Genomic DNA, 15,608 nt, shown 5'->3' on the forward strand with positions numbered 1-15,608 from the left:
TATATATAAAAAACAACAGAATGCAGAGTACTATTCAGTCTTCTCTCTCTACAAATCCATCACTGTCCTGTAGAGATTTGAGCACTAGGCAATTCTCAGTGTTAGCTGACTCTACTAATTGTATAGCCCAGTTTAGTTTTCCTTTCTGATATAATCAGTGCTGTCCTTACATGCACTCATTTTGAAATCCAGTTGATGGATTTCAGAGAAGCCTAAAGTAAAAATTGTGCCATCTCATTCCTGGGCCACCTATTATAAGTAATGCATCTCTCATAGGTGTTTATTTTGTTTCTTTTATATGACAAATTCCTTCAATTTCTAATTTAAGCATTTATTTATTTATTTATTTTTATTTTCTTTGTAGAGCAGGCTTGTGATGATGCTTTTGTTGTGATTTGCCTTTGTGTTCTCCACACCACATCTACAGGTTTTGCTTGCCAACTCTGAGCACCTAGAGTAAGGTAACGAAGTCTGGGGCCCACGCCTCCCCTTCAACGTCCCCCCACCCGGTAGCAAACCCACTGCTAACCCATCCGGTAGCAAACCCAAACCCACTGCTTGTACATCAAGAATTTTTTCCCCTTTTGGTAGCACCTCAAGCATGTTTGGAAAACATACATTAGATTTTTTTTTCATTGTCTCTAATAGATTTATATTTGGGCTAGTGTTTCTCCTCATTTACTGATACCATTTTTTTCTTTTTATCCTCTTGTTTCTCCTCCATTTACTCCCTTATGTGCTTCATGGTTTTGTTCCTGGGCAGAATGAGGGGCACCCAGAACCCCCAAACATGCCTGCTCTAAGTAGGGTCTGCCATCCTCCACATCAATACAAAACATATTCTAGTACATAAGACCTTCAATGGCAAGGAACCTTAATACAATGTGTGTGCAGTAAAGAGAAGAGAAAGAATAGAGAATATAGTGTTAAATCAAGCACCCAAAGTTACCTTCCCTTCATGGATAAACACCCAGGTAAACAGGGTTGGCCCAAAGCAGGGTACACTGAGGCCCAAATTCCTGCCACAGCCTAAGGCACCTTCTCGTGGGAATCTATAGAAAAGGGATGGAGGGGACAGACAAGTATGAAAGGAAAATAGCAAGATCAAAGCAGAGACTGCCATGGTTAACCTCCCCATGTGTCTCTCCTCACCCACACCCACGTCTGTTTCAAGTATCTGTTTTCATGTCTCCCAAGTCCCTGGCACAAGACCAGGCCAAGAAGCAAGCACGTTTCCTTCACATAGGTCTCCTCCAGGCCCTCTTTCTCCTTTCATTGCTCTTCCTTTCTTCTCCTCCTCCCTGGTGAACTCCATACTTCCTTGGGAAGGGTAGGGAAACTGGAACCTCCCCTTACGCTGGGGAACAGCCTTTTTATAGTTTCTCAATTTTCTTTTCTTTTCTCCTTTTCATCTTTTCACTGAATCTGCTCAGTTCGCCAAGAATTTTACAGACTCCTTTCATTCTTGTCCTGGTTGTACAAAGAAATAAAAGGAAATACCAACAAAATAAAATGAAATAAAATTCTGAATATATCAATTAAAATCTATACCTAGATCAAAAGACCTTACTGATGAGGGTTTCAAGACTCCCTGAATATATAGCGTTATACTGTTTGATCTGAGTTAATCTATAGGTTGAAGCCTTTACACAGAGTAGTCATAGTTCATAGTTCACATTCCCAAATGTGAAGCTATGCAGTAACAACACAAAAAGAAACTGTAACCACTGCAAGCAAGAAAACAGAGAGAAAAAGAGAAAGAGGGGGAGGCATGCAGGTGGAGGAAGGGTGATTACAAATAGTCCACATACTTCACAAACAGGTGGAATTTAGAGGAAACTATTATTCGAGCCAGGCCTCCTGGAACAAGCCCTGATTACACCCGGTGGTGCATTGCTCTGTTCAGGCTGCTGCACGAATGGGGTATTTCACTTTGATTGGAGGTTGTAGCAGGTGCAAGAAGTCATAAAGTAATTATAGATTTTATGTTTACTTGTACATGGGTTCTCCCTAACATTTTCAAAGAAGATGGATAATTGAGCCAATGTCAAAAGCTGACCGATATTCAGAACGTTTGTAGGACAGTTTAGAAACTATCTTATTTGGAACTACAAAACTGAATGCTTGATTAATAAAAACAATGAGAAGACCAGCCCTTTGAATTCTTCATGTTGGTTGAATAAACCTTGCCCATCATGGGTGCTTTAGTTTTGATTTATTTGCTTAAACACACTGGTAAAGTTATTAAAACACAGCTTCCTGCATAATCATTTTCTACAATATTATAGTATTTTCAGAACTTGCTCTTTTGAGGTTTTCCAAAGCTTTTTCATTTTTTCTTAGGAAAAAAAATAAACTCCCCTTCCCTTAAATAATCATATAAATTATTTCATTAAGGTATATAATCAGAAGAATGAGTACAACTTGAGAAAAATTGGTTCAGGACAAGCACAATGGACTCATGGTTGGTAGACAGCTCACCTGCAGGATCAGGGGAGTGTGGTCTGATGGACATGAGCCAAAGTAGCCTGATGTGTGGAATACCAGAGAGACAGTGTCAGTTGATCAGGCTGCTGGTAGCATGCAAGTGGTTAAAGAGGAAGTATACCATCTAGGACCAGATATCAAAACTATGCTGTCAACTTTTGGTCTGAGTTACTAGTTTTTCTTGAAACATTTCCAAGACCTTTCTCACTTAGGCATCTTGAGATGTCTCTCATATTTCTCAACAGAAGATGCTTAGTATGCATTTGGTAGAATACTTCATGTAAAGAATATGGTGTGAAAGAACAGGAAGACCTAAATTCTCTAATTTTAACTAAGAGCTTTCAATGATAATCTTCTGTCTTTACTTTTTTAACCCCTTAAATGACACCTTTATAATCCAAATATTTAGAACTACCAGGAATGCTTACTTGATTTCTTTTATCACACAAAACAGATGGCAACCCATTCTTTTGGCTTGAAGTTCATTTGTGTTGCCAGCTTTCAGGAAAGGCTTCCTGGGAGGATTGTCTGTGACCATGAAAGCAGACTTAAGATAGATTAACAGTGAACATTGTGGATAGAACAAAAACTCACTCGTAAAATTAAAAGTTTTAAATGATCAATGGTAAATGGTTATCTGCAAATTTTAAATAAATGTCTATATACATGTACTTCTCGATCCTTAGTGTTAAGAAAAACAATTGAATGCATGGTTTTCAATATGATCACCAGAGATAGAATATGAGCATATGAAATAAAACATAGATTTGAGATTCATGACCTTATGAAAGTATATGTACAATGATCATTTACCAATTTTGGTGCTCTAATTTTCTCTAATTGCTCATTTTCTTTATAATAATCATTCAAAAAATAGTATTTTGAATTCACTGGAATTCTGGTGTTCAAAAGAAATATCCTTTTCCTGAAGTTGAAAGGTTATTAGTTTGATAAAACACAGAAAGGTGCTTTAGTTTAAGCATCAGTGTGTGCATATCTAATACGCAGTAACAGCAAATCCCTCACATTATATTTCTAGCAGTGGGGTATGTATCAGTCGCATTCTGTTTGCAGATTCTTTGACTACTTAATCTTACACCTAGTGTCCTATTAGTTATTAACAATTCATAACCTCATCATTAAAAAAGTGTACCTCAAAAATATGTTTACTAGCACTTAGTATTCCATTTAAGCAAATTGCCTGTGTTTTTGCAAAACTATGAAAAGTTTTCTATGCATAATGATTGCTATAAGGTATCATTATTATATAAGTATTATATAATTATATAGTATACCAATGGAAGATGATAGCAAATCTTTAAATCTTCTGCTTTTACCTAAATCTACCTTTACTAAACTTAATGACAGTCAATCACAGACGGCCACGTAAGCATTTCCAAATAATTCAATGACTTATACTATAGCCAACAAACTAAATTTCCTTGCATTTAGTCTGCCTTTTCTCTAAAAGGCTTCACCAGTTCCTCTCCAGTGGAGTGATTCAAACCACTTCCAGTTTGGCTGCCAAATTTGAATTGATTTTTGCTCAAACTTAAAATGCTTAATATCCTCAGTTAACCTTCTCATAATCTTCAAGTGATAAAAATGTTTCCTAAAGATTTTTCAAAAAGTAATAGTTCCTTTTCCAGTTCCCAAATGTCCACAGAAAAACAACCAGATTTTATATATGTGTGTATGTGTATATGTGTGTGTATGTGTGTATATATACATATATGCATATGTATGTGTATATGTATATATAAAGTAAGGGCCCGTCCCAAGGGATGTTCCAATAGTGTCAGGATAAGGGAGTTTTAAAGGGTAAAGCTTGGGAAGTAGCCTAAGTTTTAGGACATTTTTGGAAACTTTTGGATTCATTGGCAGGACTCCTTGGTCTGGAAATAAGAAAGTGGGCTTTTCTTAACAGTCAGAAAATGGCCTTTCTGATGATAAAGAGTATGGTATTCTTTGATAGTCATTTAAGGAAATCAGTGAGTGGTGTTCCATCATGCTTGCCTATATGGGGTAGGATCATCGTCACATGAAGCTGCTGAAGGTTGTTTAATTTTTGCCTAGTCTCAATATGTCAGCTAGAGATAAGATGGAGGTCATTTGATTCAAATAGATTTTGCCCAAGTATTAAAACTTTTTTTTTAAAAAAATGCTTTGTTTACAATGAAATAAAATAAGAAAACACTTCGTTTTTGCTTACAGTATTTGTATTTTAATTTTGGGTAAAATATTGGCCCAAACTTGAATACACTAGTTAAGTGTATCACAACAGCAACAGGCTTAAGGTAGAGGAAAAGGATGAGCTATTCATAGAATGACTCTTAAAGATAAGTGCTTATTTCATATTAGCTTTTGCCTAAATTACAGACATAATTTAAACTCTTATTATATAGTAAGTGTGCTTGAAATGCTCATGTGTTTTATTTTATACTAGGGGAAAAGTCTCAAAATATGTTTTGTCTATAACAGTGTTATTACATTCACTGGCCATATGTAAGTCATTTCCATTGAGGAAAGGGAAGCAAACCGAAGGACTTAATCTCTGCTGCCATGTAGAAACCATTTGCTAGCAATGACTGGAGCTGAAGCTCCTCTTTTCTGGCACTGTAACCCACCCCCCATCTTCCTTCCCATTCCTCTTTCCTTATTGGAAGCCAACCTAGTAGATTTGATGTGTAGACTTAAACTTCCTTAACATTATATTGACAAATGAATTAATAGAAAGTGCCAGTTATTATATCATATATATTGTATGCATATACATATGTCTGTTTTTTATTCATAAATTTGCAAAAATGGTATTGCATTTTTTTTACTTTTTAAAAAATAATATAATAGTTTATTTTTACATCATTTTGTGCCTTTTGGTATTGTATTTTTTTTTCTTTTTCACAACGCTTGTGTTTTCAGGAGCCTGTATGTAAATTTATCATTTCTAACCACAAAGAGTATGCCTGTGTGTGTATATATATATATATATATATATATATATATATATATACTCCTTCATACAGAGATTATAAATCTCTATTTCCCCATGAATATTCACTAAAGTTGTTCTTCCTCGGTAATATAAAATATGTTACAGTAAATATGTATATGAGATGGAGGGAGGGGAAGAGTGGGAAGAAGTAGGGGCCCAGTGACCTAGGGTAAAGAACTGTAGGATGCTTTGGTAATGGGAAGTACTGGTAAATACATCTGAGAATGTGTGAATCTATTCCCCTAAACCAGACACAGTGTTGTAAACCAATGTTTCCTCAATAATGAAAAAGAAAGTCTTTGATGCAGTGGAAGTCATCATTTATTTTATTAAATACCAACCTTTGCCATATCTTTAATATCATGGTACTGGAATGAAAATCACACAAAGAACTTCTGCTGAGTTGCTGGAGTGTAAGAGTTAACTTGGGGAAAGCATGTGGAGTTGGTATGAGTTGCAGGTGAAGCACTCCTCAGAAAATCTATGACTGCTCACACTTGGGTATTTGGAAGACATTTTCTTGACAATAAGTAAACCAGTACTTCCACATAAAGGTAAAGAGATTAGGGCCTCCCTGGTGGTGCAGGGGTTAAAGGCTCCATGTTATCAAGCTGTCCACAGCCACTGTGGCATGAGTTTGATCCCAGACAAGGGAGCTGACCCACATTGCACAGCAGACCTCTCCTGTCTCACCTGCTGCTCTCCTCAGCAGTGTGTCTCAGTGCATCTGCTTGTCCTACTCCCCACCCTGTCACTGGTGAATCCTGTCACCCCCACTCCCACACATGTAGCCCACACACCAGGTCTTGTATGTATAAGTGACTAAAAATAAATGTTAAAAAATGTAAACAACTAACAGTATTTGTTGATTGTGATAAAATTTGAAAATTTTCATGGGAATTAGAATTTTTAAAACAAATAACCACCAATGCGAGCTTGATAGCTTTAAGCATTTAATAGTTCTTTCTGATCAAAATTGGTAGCAATAACAATGTGACTTCTGATAATGACTATATACACGTCATTATATCTGTCTAGTTGAGTGAGTCAGATGTCCAGATCGTATAACACCATATATGGATAAAAGATCCATTCAAAATGCAAGATAAATCAATGGATTTTAACATAATGGGAATATTTTATTGATAGATTTCGATTCTACACTACAACTAAAATTTCTTGCTTTCCTCAGTTTTAATGTAGAATCAAAGTATCCATACATACCAAAAAATGGTTATCAAAAGACCTCTTCATTTTTAACAATATAGCTGTGCAAAGATAGATTTCCTTCATATACTAAACTCAAAAAATATTTTTCAGTAGACTGACTATGGAAGTAAGAATTAGAACCTGCCCTGTGTTTTCCTAAACTAAATAGTAAAGAGATTTGTAAAAATGTAAAATAACTTTTCCCTTTTGGTTTTGAGCAATTATTTTTAAGATAATGTTTCTTATACACAACTTAATATTTAATATTGAATTAATAATACTGAATAAATGTGTCAGTTGAAATTTCTAATGCTGTAAGTATTTATATATATGTATATGTGTGTAGATATATAAAATACCATATATTATATATTCATAAATTCGCAAAAATGAGTATATACATATATAAGCATGTGTCCATGAATTTGCTCTTTAGGAACTTCTTTTAAGAAAGCAAAGGGATCTTGAATCCTAACAGTTTGAAAATGAGTAATAAGCCATTGTCAAGTTTTGACATTACAAATGTCTTCTCCCAGGCTGTCACATTTCTATTAACTATACTTGTATGCAGTTGGTTGAATAGAAAAGTCTAACTTTTTTTTGGAACCAATTCTATTTCTCCTTTTACATCTTTTTTTTTTTTTCTTTTTCTGGTTGTATTAAAAGAATAGCTTTCCAACATTTTGGTCAAAAAATGTTTCCATACTTTTTTTTTTTTTTTTTCAGAGGAATAGTGTTACTTTTCACATTTTATTTTTAGTGTCTTTCCACTGCATCTACACTTTTGTCTCTATAGAGAGTCAGTTTTCCTCAAATACCATTTACTAAGCAGTCTCCCCTGCCCCCACAGAACTTGTAACATTACCTCAAGCCCAGTATATAGCTGGGCCTTTTCCTGGATCCTCCTTCCAATTTCACAAGGCTATTTGTGTCTCTGTGCAGTTACCACATTATTTTTAAATATAAGGTTTTGTAAAATTTCAATAAAGTATAGATATCCCCTTTTTTTACTTCTTTTCTGAGTTTTTTTAGCTATTTGTGAAAATATTCAATTAAAAATTAAAGTGTGGATTTTAGAATAAATCCTATTAAAGCATAGAACAGGATACTGGATTTTGATGAAAACGTCACAGAAGTTAAAAAATATTGAGAACAAATTTCATCCAATAAAATGTGTACTAGTCTTCAGTTATAGCTTTTAGTTAAAAATTACTCTCTATATTCACATTATGCATTAGTTGAATTTCTAAATATTTCATAATTATTTTGCTTTTATAAATAACCTTTATTATCATTTTACTTTAACTATATTTATATATGCATGCTGTTATTATTTTTACTGAAGTAACACTTGTTACAACATTGTGATTTAGAGGTATAGGATCTCGTTCAAGTGTTGTTACCGCAGAACATTCATAACCCCCTGTATTTATAATTTTTTTAAAGATTTATTTATTGATATGGAACTGGGGTACAGGCCAGAGATGTGGAGGGTGAGAGGATTCACCAGAGACAGAGAGGGGAGCAGAACAGGCAGATCGATGAAGTACACTGCTGAGGGGAGCAGCGGAGGGGTCAGGAGAGGTCTGCCACGCAATGTGGATCTCCTCCAGTGCAGGCGGGGATGGAACTCATGCAGAAGTGGCTTTAGCTTCTCAGTGCTGTGCTTCAACCCGCTGCGCCACCAGGGAGGGCCCTGTATTTATAATTTTAATGAGTCACATATTTCAAATTCAAAAGGTAGAGGGAGTATACTATAAAAATTCTTCTCACTTTTCTCCCCTGCTGTTTATGTCCTTTAAGTATATATATATATAGTCAGCTAATTTCTTTTCAATTTTGTTCTAAACTTTGTAATTATGTACAAGAAAATGTGTATATGTATTATTAACTGTTACAGTAGTATGAGCAGTAATATGCAATTTGCAAATGCTTCTGGCTGATGTCTTAGTGTTCTCCCACATAAACTTGAGATAATTGTAGACATTCTCATATGAGATCACTCCAAAAGTTGACAGTATCTTTAACAAGTTAAGTTAGCATCTGAACTTTCACATTGAGATGTTGAAAAAGAAAATTGTCAACCAATTTCTTGATTGACAGAACATTAGAAAAACATCTTCTCATGTGTATTATGTAATCAGATGTTTTCTGTGCATGAAAAGTAACTCAAAATATTTTAGACTAGATTTAATTAATTTGTATTATGAATGAGAATGAGTATCTTTTCATATGTTTTAAGGTACTTATGCATTACCTTTGATGTAGCTAACAGAGCCTTTTTCCATTTGTTCCCATTGAGTTTTGCTATGTAATGACATGCAAAATATTAATCCCAGTTTGCAGTTTCTATTTTGACTTTATTTTGCTTTTCATCTTAAAGAACTTTTAGTTTGATAAATGGCATTTTTAACCTAATAACATAATTAGAGAGTCATTTTCACCTGTTTATTTTAAATTCTATATTTCCTTCTGGTACTTCTGTGTGTTTGTGTTTTTGTTTTTGTTTTCTGTTAAACTTTTAATTTACCTAAAACTGGTTCTTAAAGAAAATGTCAGATATTGATCTAGGTTTAATTAATTAGATATTTCATAAGTTGTCCCAATTCACCTTCTAAATATCATATCTATATTTGTCCTAAATATAGAATAATTAAATACTCCATCACTTATTTCATATACAAAGTTTCTTTACATTGCAAAGTTTATTGATTTTTCTGTTCCATTTTACTGATCTGTCTTACATGTACCAATATCAGATTATATTTATGTTACATTTTCAACTGATAATTGTTAGTATATCAGAATTATATGTTGCTATCATCTGAAGCAAACTTACAGAATCTTTAAATTAATTTTTATCACTTTCACTTCTTTTGAATTTTCAAAATAAATTTTTTCATCATCTGCCAAGATGGGCAGTATCTCAATCCTATCCTTTTGCCATCTGGAAAGGGTTCATAATCTTGTCATGCAGCTGTACTAGTTGTTCTTTTTGCTGTTTCTGCTTGAAATTGTCCCTAGTTAGCTTAGTTATAAATGTTTTAAATTTCAATTATATTTTTATACTTGATATCTCCAGTTGGTTCTTATTTACAAAGGTGTTCCTGACTTATGTTTTTTAAAACTCTACCCTTTTAGAGATTTTTAATATATATATATATATATATATATATACATATATATATATATGTCTGATTTATTTATTTATGCATACAGAGCTGGAGTACAGGCCAGAGGTCCAGGGATGATGAGAAGCTTCACCAGAAACAGAGTAAGGGAGCAGACAGGCCAACTAACAAGTGCACTGTTGAGGGGAGCAGCAAGCGGGTCAGGAGAGGTCTGCTGCACCATGTGGGTCACCTCTGGGGCTGGGGATTGAACTCATGCTGAAGAGACTTTAGCTTCTTAGTGCTGGGTTTTAACCAGCTGTGCCACCAGGGAGGGCTGATTTTTAAAATATATTTTAACCTGCCAGTTCCTTTTGACTGTTTTTCCTTGTTTTGATTTCCTTCTCATAATAATTTTCTTACATTCATCAGAAAGCTGGTTATTAGTTTCTTGGCTAATGATGTTCTTGCGTCTACCTAAATTTAGTAATTATACATGACTTTAAACCTGTTCACAAAGTCTTGCCCTATAGCTTTTTTTTAAAGGTTTATTTATTTATGCATACAGAACTGGAGTACAGGCCAGAGGTGCAGGGGCAGTGAGAGGATTCACCAGAGACAGAGTGGGGAGCAGGACTGATGAAGTCTGCTGCTGAGGGGAGCAGCGGGTGGGCAGGAGAGGTCTGCCGCCAAGTGGGATCACCTGATATCGGGGATCAAACTCATGCTGAAGTGGCTTTAGGTTCTTAGTGCTGTGCTTTAACCCTCTGAGCCACCAGAGAGGGCCCTGTCCTATAGTTTTTAAGGTAATTAGTTCTTATAAATGCAAGAGAACTTTCTAATCCAAATCCCCTGACAGTAGCTATTAATGGTAGGATAAAAGGGAATGTGAATGCTGCTTCTCATTTAATAAACAACAAAACTGAACTTTCCAAGTGCCCCTCCAAACAAACAAATGAAACAAAAGCAAATATTCCAAGATCATTCTAGGTGGCAGAAATTATCTTTTATTTGCATCATATCATATAAAATTCACATGTAATCACTCTACTAAAATCTGTTATACAAGGGAGGTGATTAAATTTCAGAAAACTTAGAAACTTGTCTAAGTTCTATCAGAGGGAAGAGACAAGGGCCAGGGCAGAAATCTACTGCCCCCTTTCTGCCTTCTGCTTAGTATTTGCTTATGTTCTAGACTTTGTAGATTCATTTTGTATGCTTAATATTTATTTTCATTCAGTAGGCACAATTCTCTAGAAGTATCTTAGAAGGTATTTTTTTGTTTTTCTTAAGGTCAGACGCTATACCTGGCACCTAGTAGAACAATAATTTCTCTGAAAACAGATAAATAAATGAAAATTTTATTGGCTCTCCAAACATCCATCAAACTCACTAGGAGTAATTTGGGAATTTCTGATGCAATCCCCAGTAGACCTTTAACAAGGTGTCTGGGGTGGTTCATGCAGACAGAATAAACAGAATAAAAGACAGTTTACCTTTTGCAAATGTTACTTTATAAGAATGTCATGTTGAAATGGGATGAAAGGGAGTTACTTAACAGCAAGTTTTATGGTGGAGATTTTTCTAAAATCATTTTGTAGCCTTCTTCTAGGCTTTGTTTATGGCACTAAATATGAGTGTGACTACAAGGGGGAAATCTTAGCCACTTTGTATTGAACTCAGTATTATCCTGGCACAGCAGTGTTAGATATATGAGAACATCAAAGTCTAAAATCTAGTAACTTGATAATCCAGAAACCATATTCCATTCTATTACTTTATGATTTTTATTTTATGCTTAATGAAAATAGTAATGATAATTAATTGCAAATACTCATTATAGTAGATACAACCCAATTAGGGAGCTGCTTTACTATCAGAGTCTCAGCTCCCAAACATATACACAATGAGAGCTCATACATATTAGAGCTAAGAGGGATTTTTTTTTTTAAAGATTTATTTATTTATTCATACAGAACTGGGGTACAGACCAGAGATGGGGAGGGTGAGAGGATTCACCATGAACAGAGTGGGGAGCAGAACAGGCAGATCAGCGAAGTACACTGCCGAGGGGAGCAGTGGGCGGGTCAGGAGAGGTCTGCCACGCCATGTGGTCACCTCTGGGGCAGGCGGGGATCGAACTCGTGCAGAAGTGGCTTTAGTTTCTCAGTGCAGTGCATTAACCCGCTGCGCCACCAGGGAGGGCCTAAGAGGGATTTTTTAAAGCACAATTTCTAATCATTTGCAGAAAAAACATCTCAGATTTTTATTTTTTGATTTTTATATTTCTATAACTTAAGCTTTAGAAAATTAGGCTACAGCTCATCAGCCAAAATTCTAGCAGAGATAATTTGGCTATCTGCAAGAGGTATAAACAAGATAATTGAAACAAGATAAAAGATAATTGAAAAAGGAATGTTCAGAAACAGCACAGAATTTGGCTTCCAAAATGGGAGGAAATATTATTCAAAGTCTTCACTGTTTATATTGTATATATTAGACAAAGTTAGCTTATGATTCATCTCAGATTATTTTTTAAGATGACATACATTAGATTTAGAGTATATTCCTCTTCCATAGAGGTGTGCCAATTTAACAAACATGTTGAATAAAGTATCCTTTGGATGTCCTATACTTCAATTGTCATAGTTTAAATTCTAGAATCAATCTAGAAGTTTAAAATAAGTAAAATTAACCTTCTTGGTAGATATTCTCTATTTGAGTTTCCAAGAAAGAGTAGGACATAAAATGTATTAATGTTACTAATTTTGATATGTTAAATATTGGAATGAGAAGAGCAATATTGAATATCTGAATCAAATAATTCAGTATTGAAGGAAAGAGGGGCCTTGGGCTCAGAATTTTAAAACAAAAAAAGTTATTTGTAAGGCCTACATTGCAAGACAGAGAGAAGAGAAAGAAAAGATGTAAAATATATAAATAAAAACAAACAAACAAAAAAAAAAACAAGCAAACAAGAGCATGCTCACCAGTGAAAGACCAGTAACTACCCACCACAGTGCCATAACTCTTCACTATCCTGCTTTTGCTCTACACATGTGTAAAGCCAGAATTTTCTTTTGAGGACCCATTGGAAGAAAATCTTATGTCATTCAGAAAGGGATGAGGAGACTTTGGTTAACTCACCCAGGACAGCTATGTAGATAACAGGCTACTGTACCATTTTAGCAAACTTTCCAAAGCCCTAATTAAAGGCACTGATGACAAACAGGATTCAGGGTTCTCCACTAACAAATTTAAAGTCAACAAGTTCAGAAAAATGGAATGAGGATTATTCAATAAGTCAGTGTGTGGGCTATGAAAACATTTTTAAGGATTGCTTTCTTAATTTTCTTGAATATGTCACATGAAGATATTTATATCATATATAAATCAAATTTTTCGTATGTGCACTATGCATGTATGATATATACAGATATATAAATGTCTCTATAAAAAAGTGATTATAGAACATCTGGTTTCTTCATTTATATCCTCCATTACTTCAGATGTTAAATCTCAGAATCCCAGTGAAGCTAACAATTAAAAACCCTAATCACTTTCATTTGAAGATTTTTCTGTTGTTGTCTTTTTTTCTGGAAAATTGTCCTGAATTACTAACTTAATATTATAAGTGAAGATATTTACACCATGTGATATGTAATTAATGAGGATGGTAACTTTATTGCAGTGTCAAGAACATTGATGTGTCTTTGTTCTGATTTTAAGATGTTCTAATCCTGAAAGTTTTTTTAAAAGATTGCCATAGATGAAGAAAAATGTTTTATGTTTTTGTAGCATTGAATTTAAATATTATATATTAAGTGTCGAAAGAGTCCATTTTTAATTGAGAATATTAAAATTTTTCTGAGCTGACTTAGTTATCAAGCTTACCATTATAGGGTAAGTGGAATGGGAGAAAAAAAATAACACTTAAAAAGTTTCTGTATGATTAAATGAAGGGGGAAAAAAAAACAATTTGGTTAAAAGAAGTGAAAAAAAAACTGTTTATAAAAACCTCCATAATCCATAACAGACAATACAGAATTAAGATTCTGATCTGAGAAAGAATATATTTCTGTCTGTTGTTTTTCTTTATCATTATCATTTCCCTTGCCTTTTCTTCTTCTAGTACTCAAAAATATCAGAAATGTTCATGATTTATTTTTATTGAAATTTCTTGAAGCTAAAGTACTTGAGATACATCAATAATTATATTGAAATTTGAATTTTATAACAATGTTAGTAAGTTATTTTTGCAAGATACTATGAGTATTTTCAGTTTATAAAGTCACTTCTGTATCATAACCAATAAAAATGCTTTCTATTACTTATATTTTGGGGGCACTCTGCTCTTTTCAAAGTTGGTTTTCAAGTATTTCTTTACATTAAAACATACAGATACACATACCATATATATTATATATAACCATATATACCATATATAATAGATATAAATATACATACCATTAGAGGAGACTTTGAAGCTAAGGTTGATATATGCTTATTTTTTATATATTCATCTGAAAAAAATTAGACAATTAGCTTTTTTGTTATTTTAAATCTATAGGAATAGCCAAAATCAGTATTGCAATGAGATTATCCTGAGCACAATGAGATTATAGTTCATTATGTCTTACCTCCTCAGATAAATTTGCAAAGAAAAATGAGAGTTACTGGTGTGATCACCCAAGGAGCCAAAAGGATTGGAAGCCCTGAATACATAAAATCCTACAAAATCGCCTATAGTAATGATGGAAAGACTTGGGCAATGTACAAAGTGAAGGGCACCAATGAAGACGTGGTAAGACTGACAACATATTTAACTGAAACAAAATCCCACTGAGAATCATGGATTATCAACTAAGAGTATTTAGCAGAGCCTTATGATGATGAAAATAAATTTGATTTTTTTTTAAATTGGGAAGTTTTTCCAAGCTGAAAATTTATAATAACAACCATTTTAGATATTTCAGAAGATTTTAATTAATGTCCCTATAAAGCACATTATGGACCTGTGTATGACAATTAAGATTTATTTTAACAATAGTTCAGCTGTCCATTTTATTTTTTACTTTGAGAGATTTAGACTCTCCATGATCCAACAGCTTTTAATCAAAACAATTACTTTTAAAGAATATCATTTTCTTTAGGAAAAAGGTATTATTTTTAAAGAAACGAACCAAGTGATGGAAAAGATATGTGCCTTTACATACTTCATATTTTAAGGAAATTTTGTTATTTTCTAGAGGAAATATTGTAATGCTCAATATCTCCTTTGTCTTGTCATATGATAGTCCAAATTGTTTTATTAACAACTTTTCCTCAAATGTTTAACTTAAATCTAACTCATTAGACTAAATTTATACATTTGATAACATAACTTTAAAAAATGCCTTTTCTTAAGTGGATTTGAATAAAGTCTTCTGATTTCCAGGTTACATAAAAGATAAAATAAGAACAACACTTAAAGAAATTAAAAATAACAGATTTCAGCACTCAGTTTTTGGAGGGAAATAGATTTTACTGAAGATAATATATATATATATATATATATATATATACACACACACACACATACATATATATACACATACATATATACATATATATGTATAATATATATATATATACACATATATATATGCACCTGTAAAGAATTGTGAGTCTCTTAGCTATTAATCTGAGAATGACAAATAAGAAAATAATCTCAAGGAATCAGATATTAAAATATCATAGGTCTTACCATATTAGAGACAGTGAGTGATCAGGAAGCACCAGTGAAAGACTGGTCCCTAGCAAACAAA

At 33.6% G+C, this 15,608-nt stretch overlaps 1 protein-coding gene across 2 annotated transcripts in view; it reads left to right on the top strand.

Annotated features, from left to right (window-relative positions):
- EDIL3 (EGF-like repeats and discoidin I-like domains 3) overlaps positions 1-15,608 on the top strand; it is a 374,934-nt gene that overhangs the window by 262,461 nt on the left and 96,865 nt on the right. For both annotated transcript variants that reach the window (XM_004678155.2, XM_012721843.1), the window contains one exon: positions 14,450-14,605. In XM_004678155.2, coding sequence (XP_004678212.1) covers positions 14,450-14,605 — 156 coding nt within the window. The remainder of the gene's footprint in view (positions 1-14,449; positions 14,606-15,608) is intronic.

Source organism: Condylura cristata, unplaced genomic scaffold (genome assembly GCF_000260355.1).
Source record: "Condylura cristata isolate star-nosed mole 26May11 unplaced genomic scaffold, ConCri1.0 scaffold00007, whole genome shotgun sequence".
NCBI classification, from domain to species: Eukaryota; Metazoa; Chordata; class Mammalia; order Eulipotyphla; family Talpidae; genus Condylura; species Condylura cristata.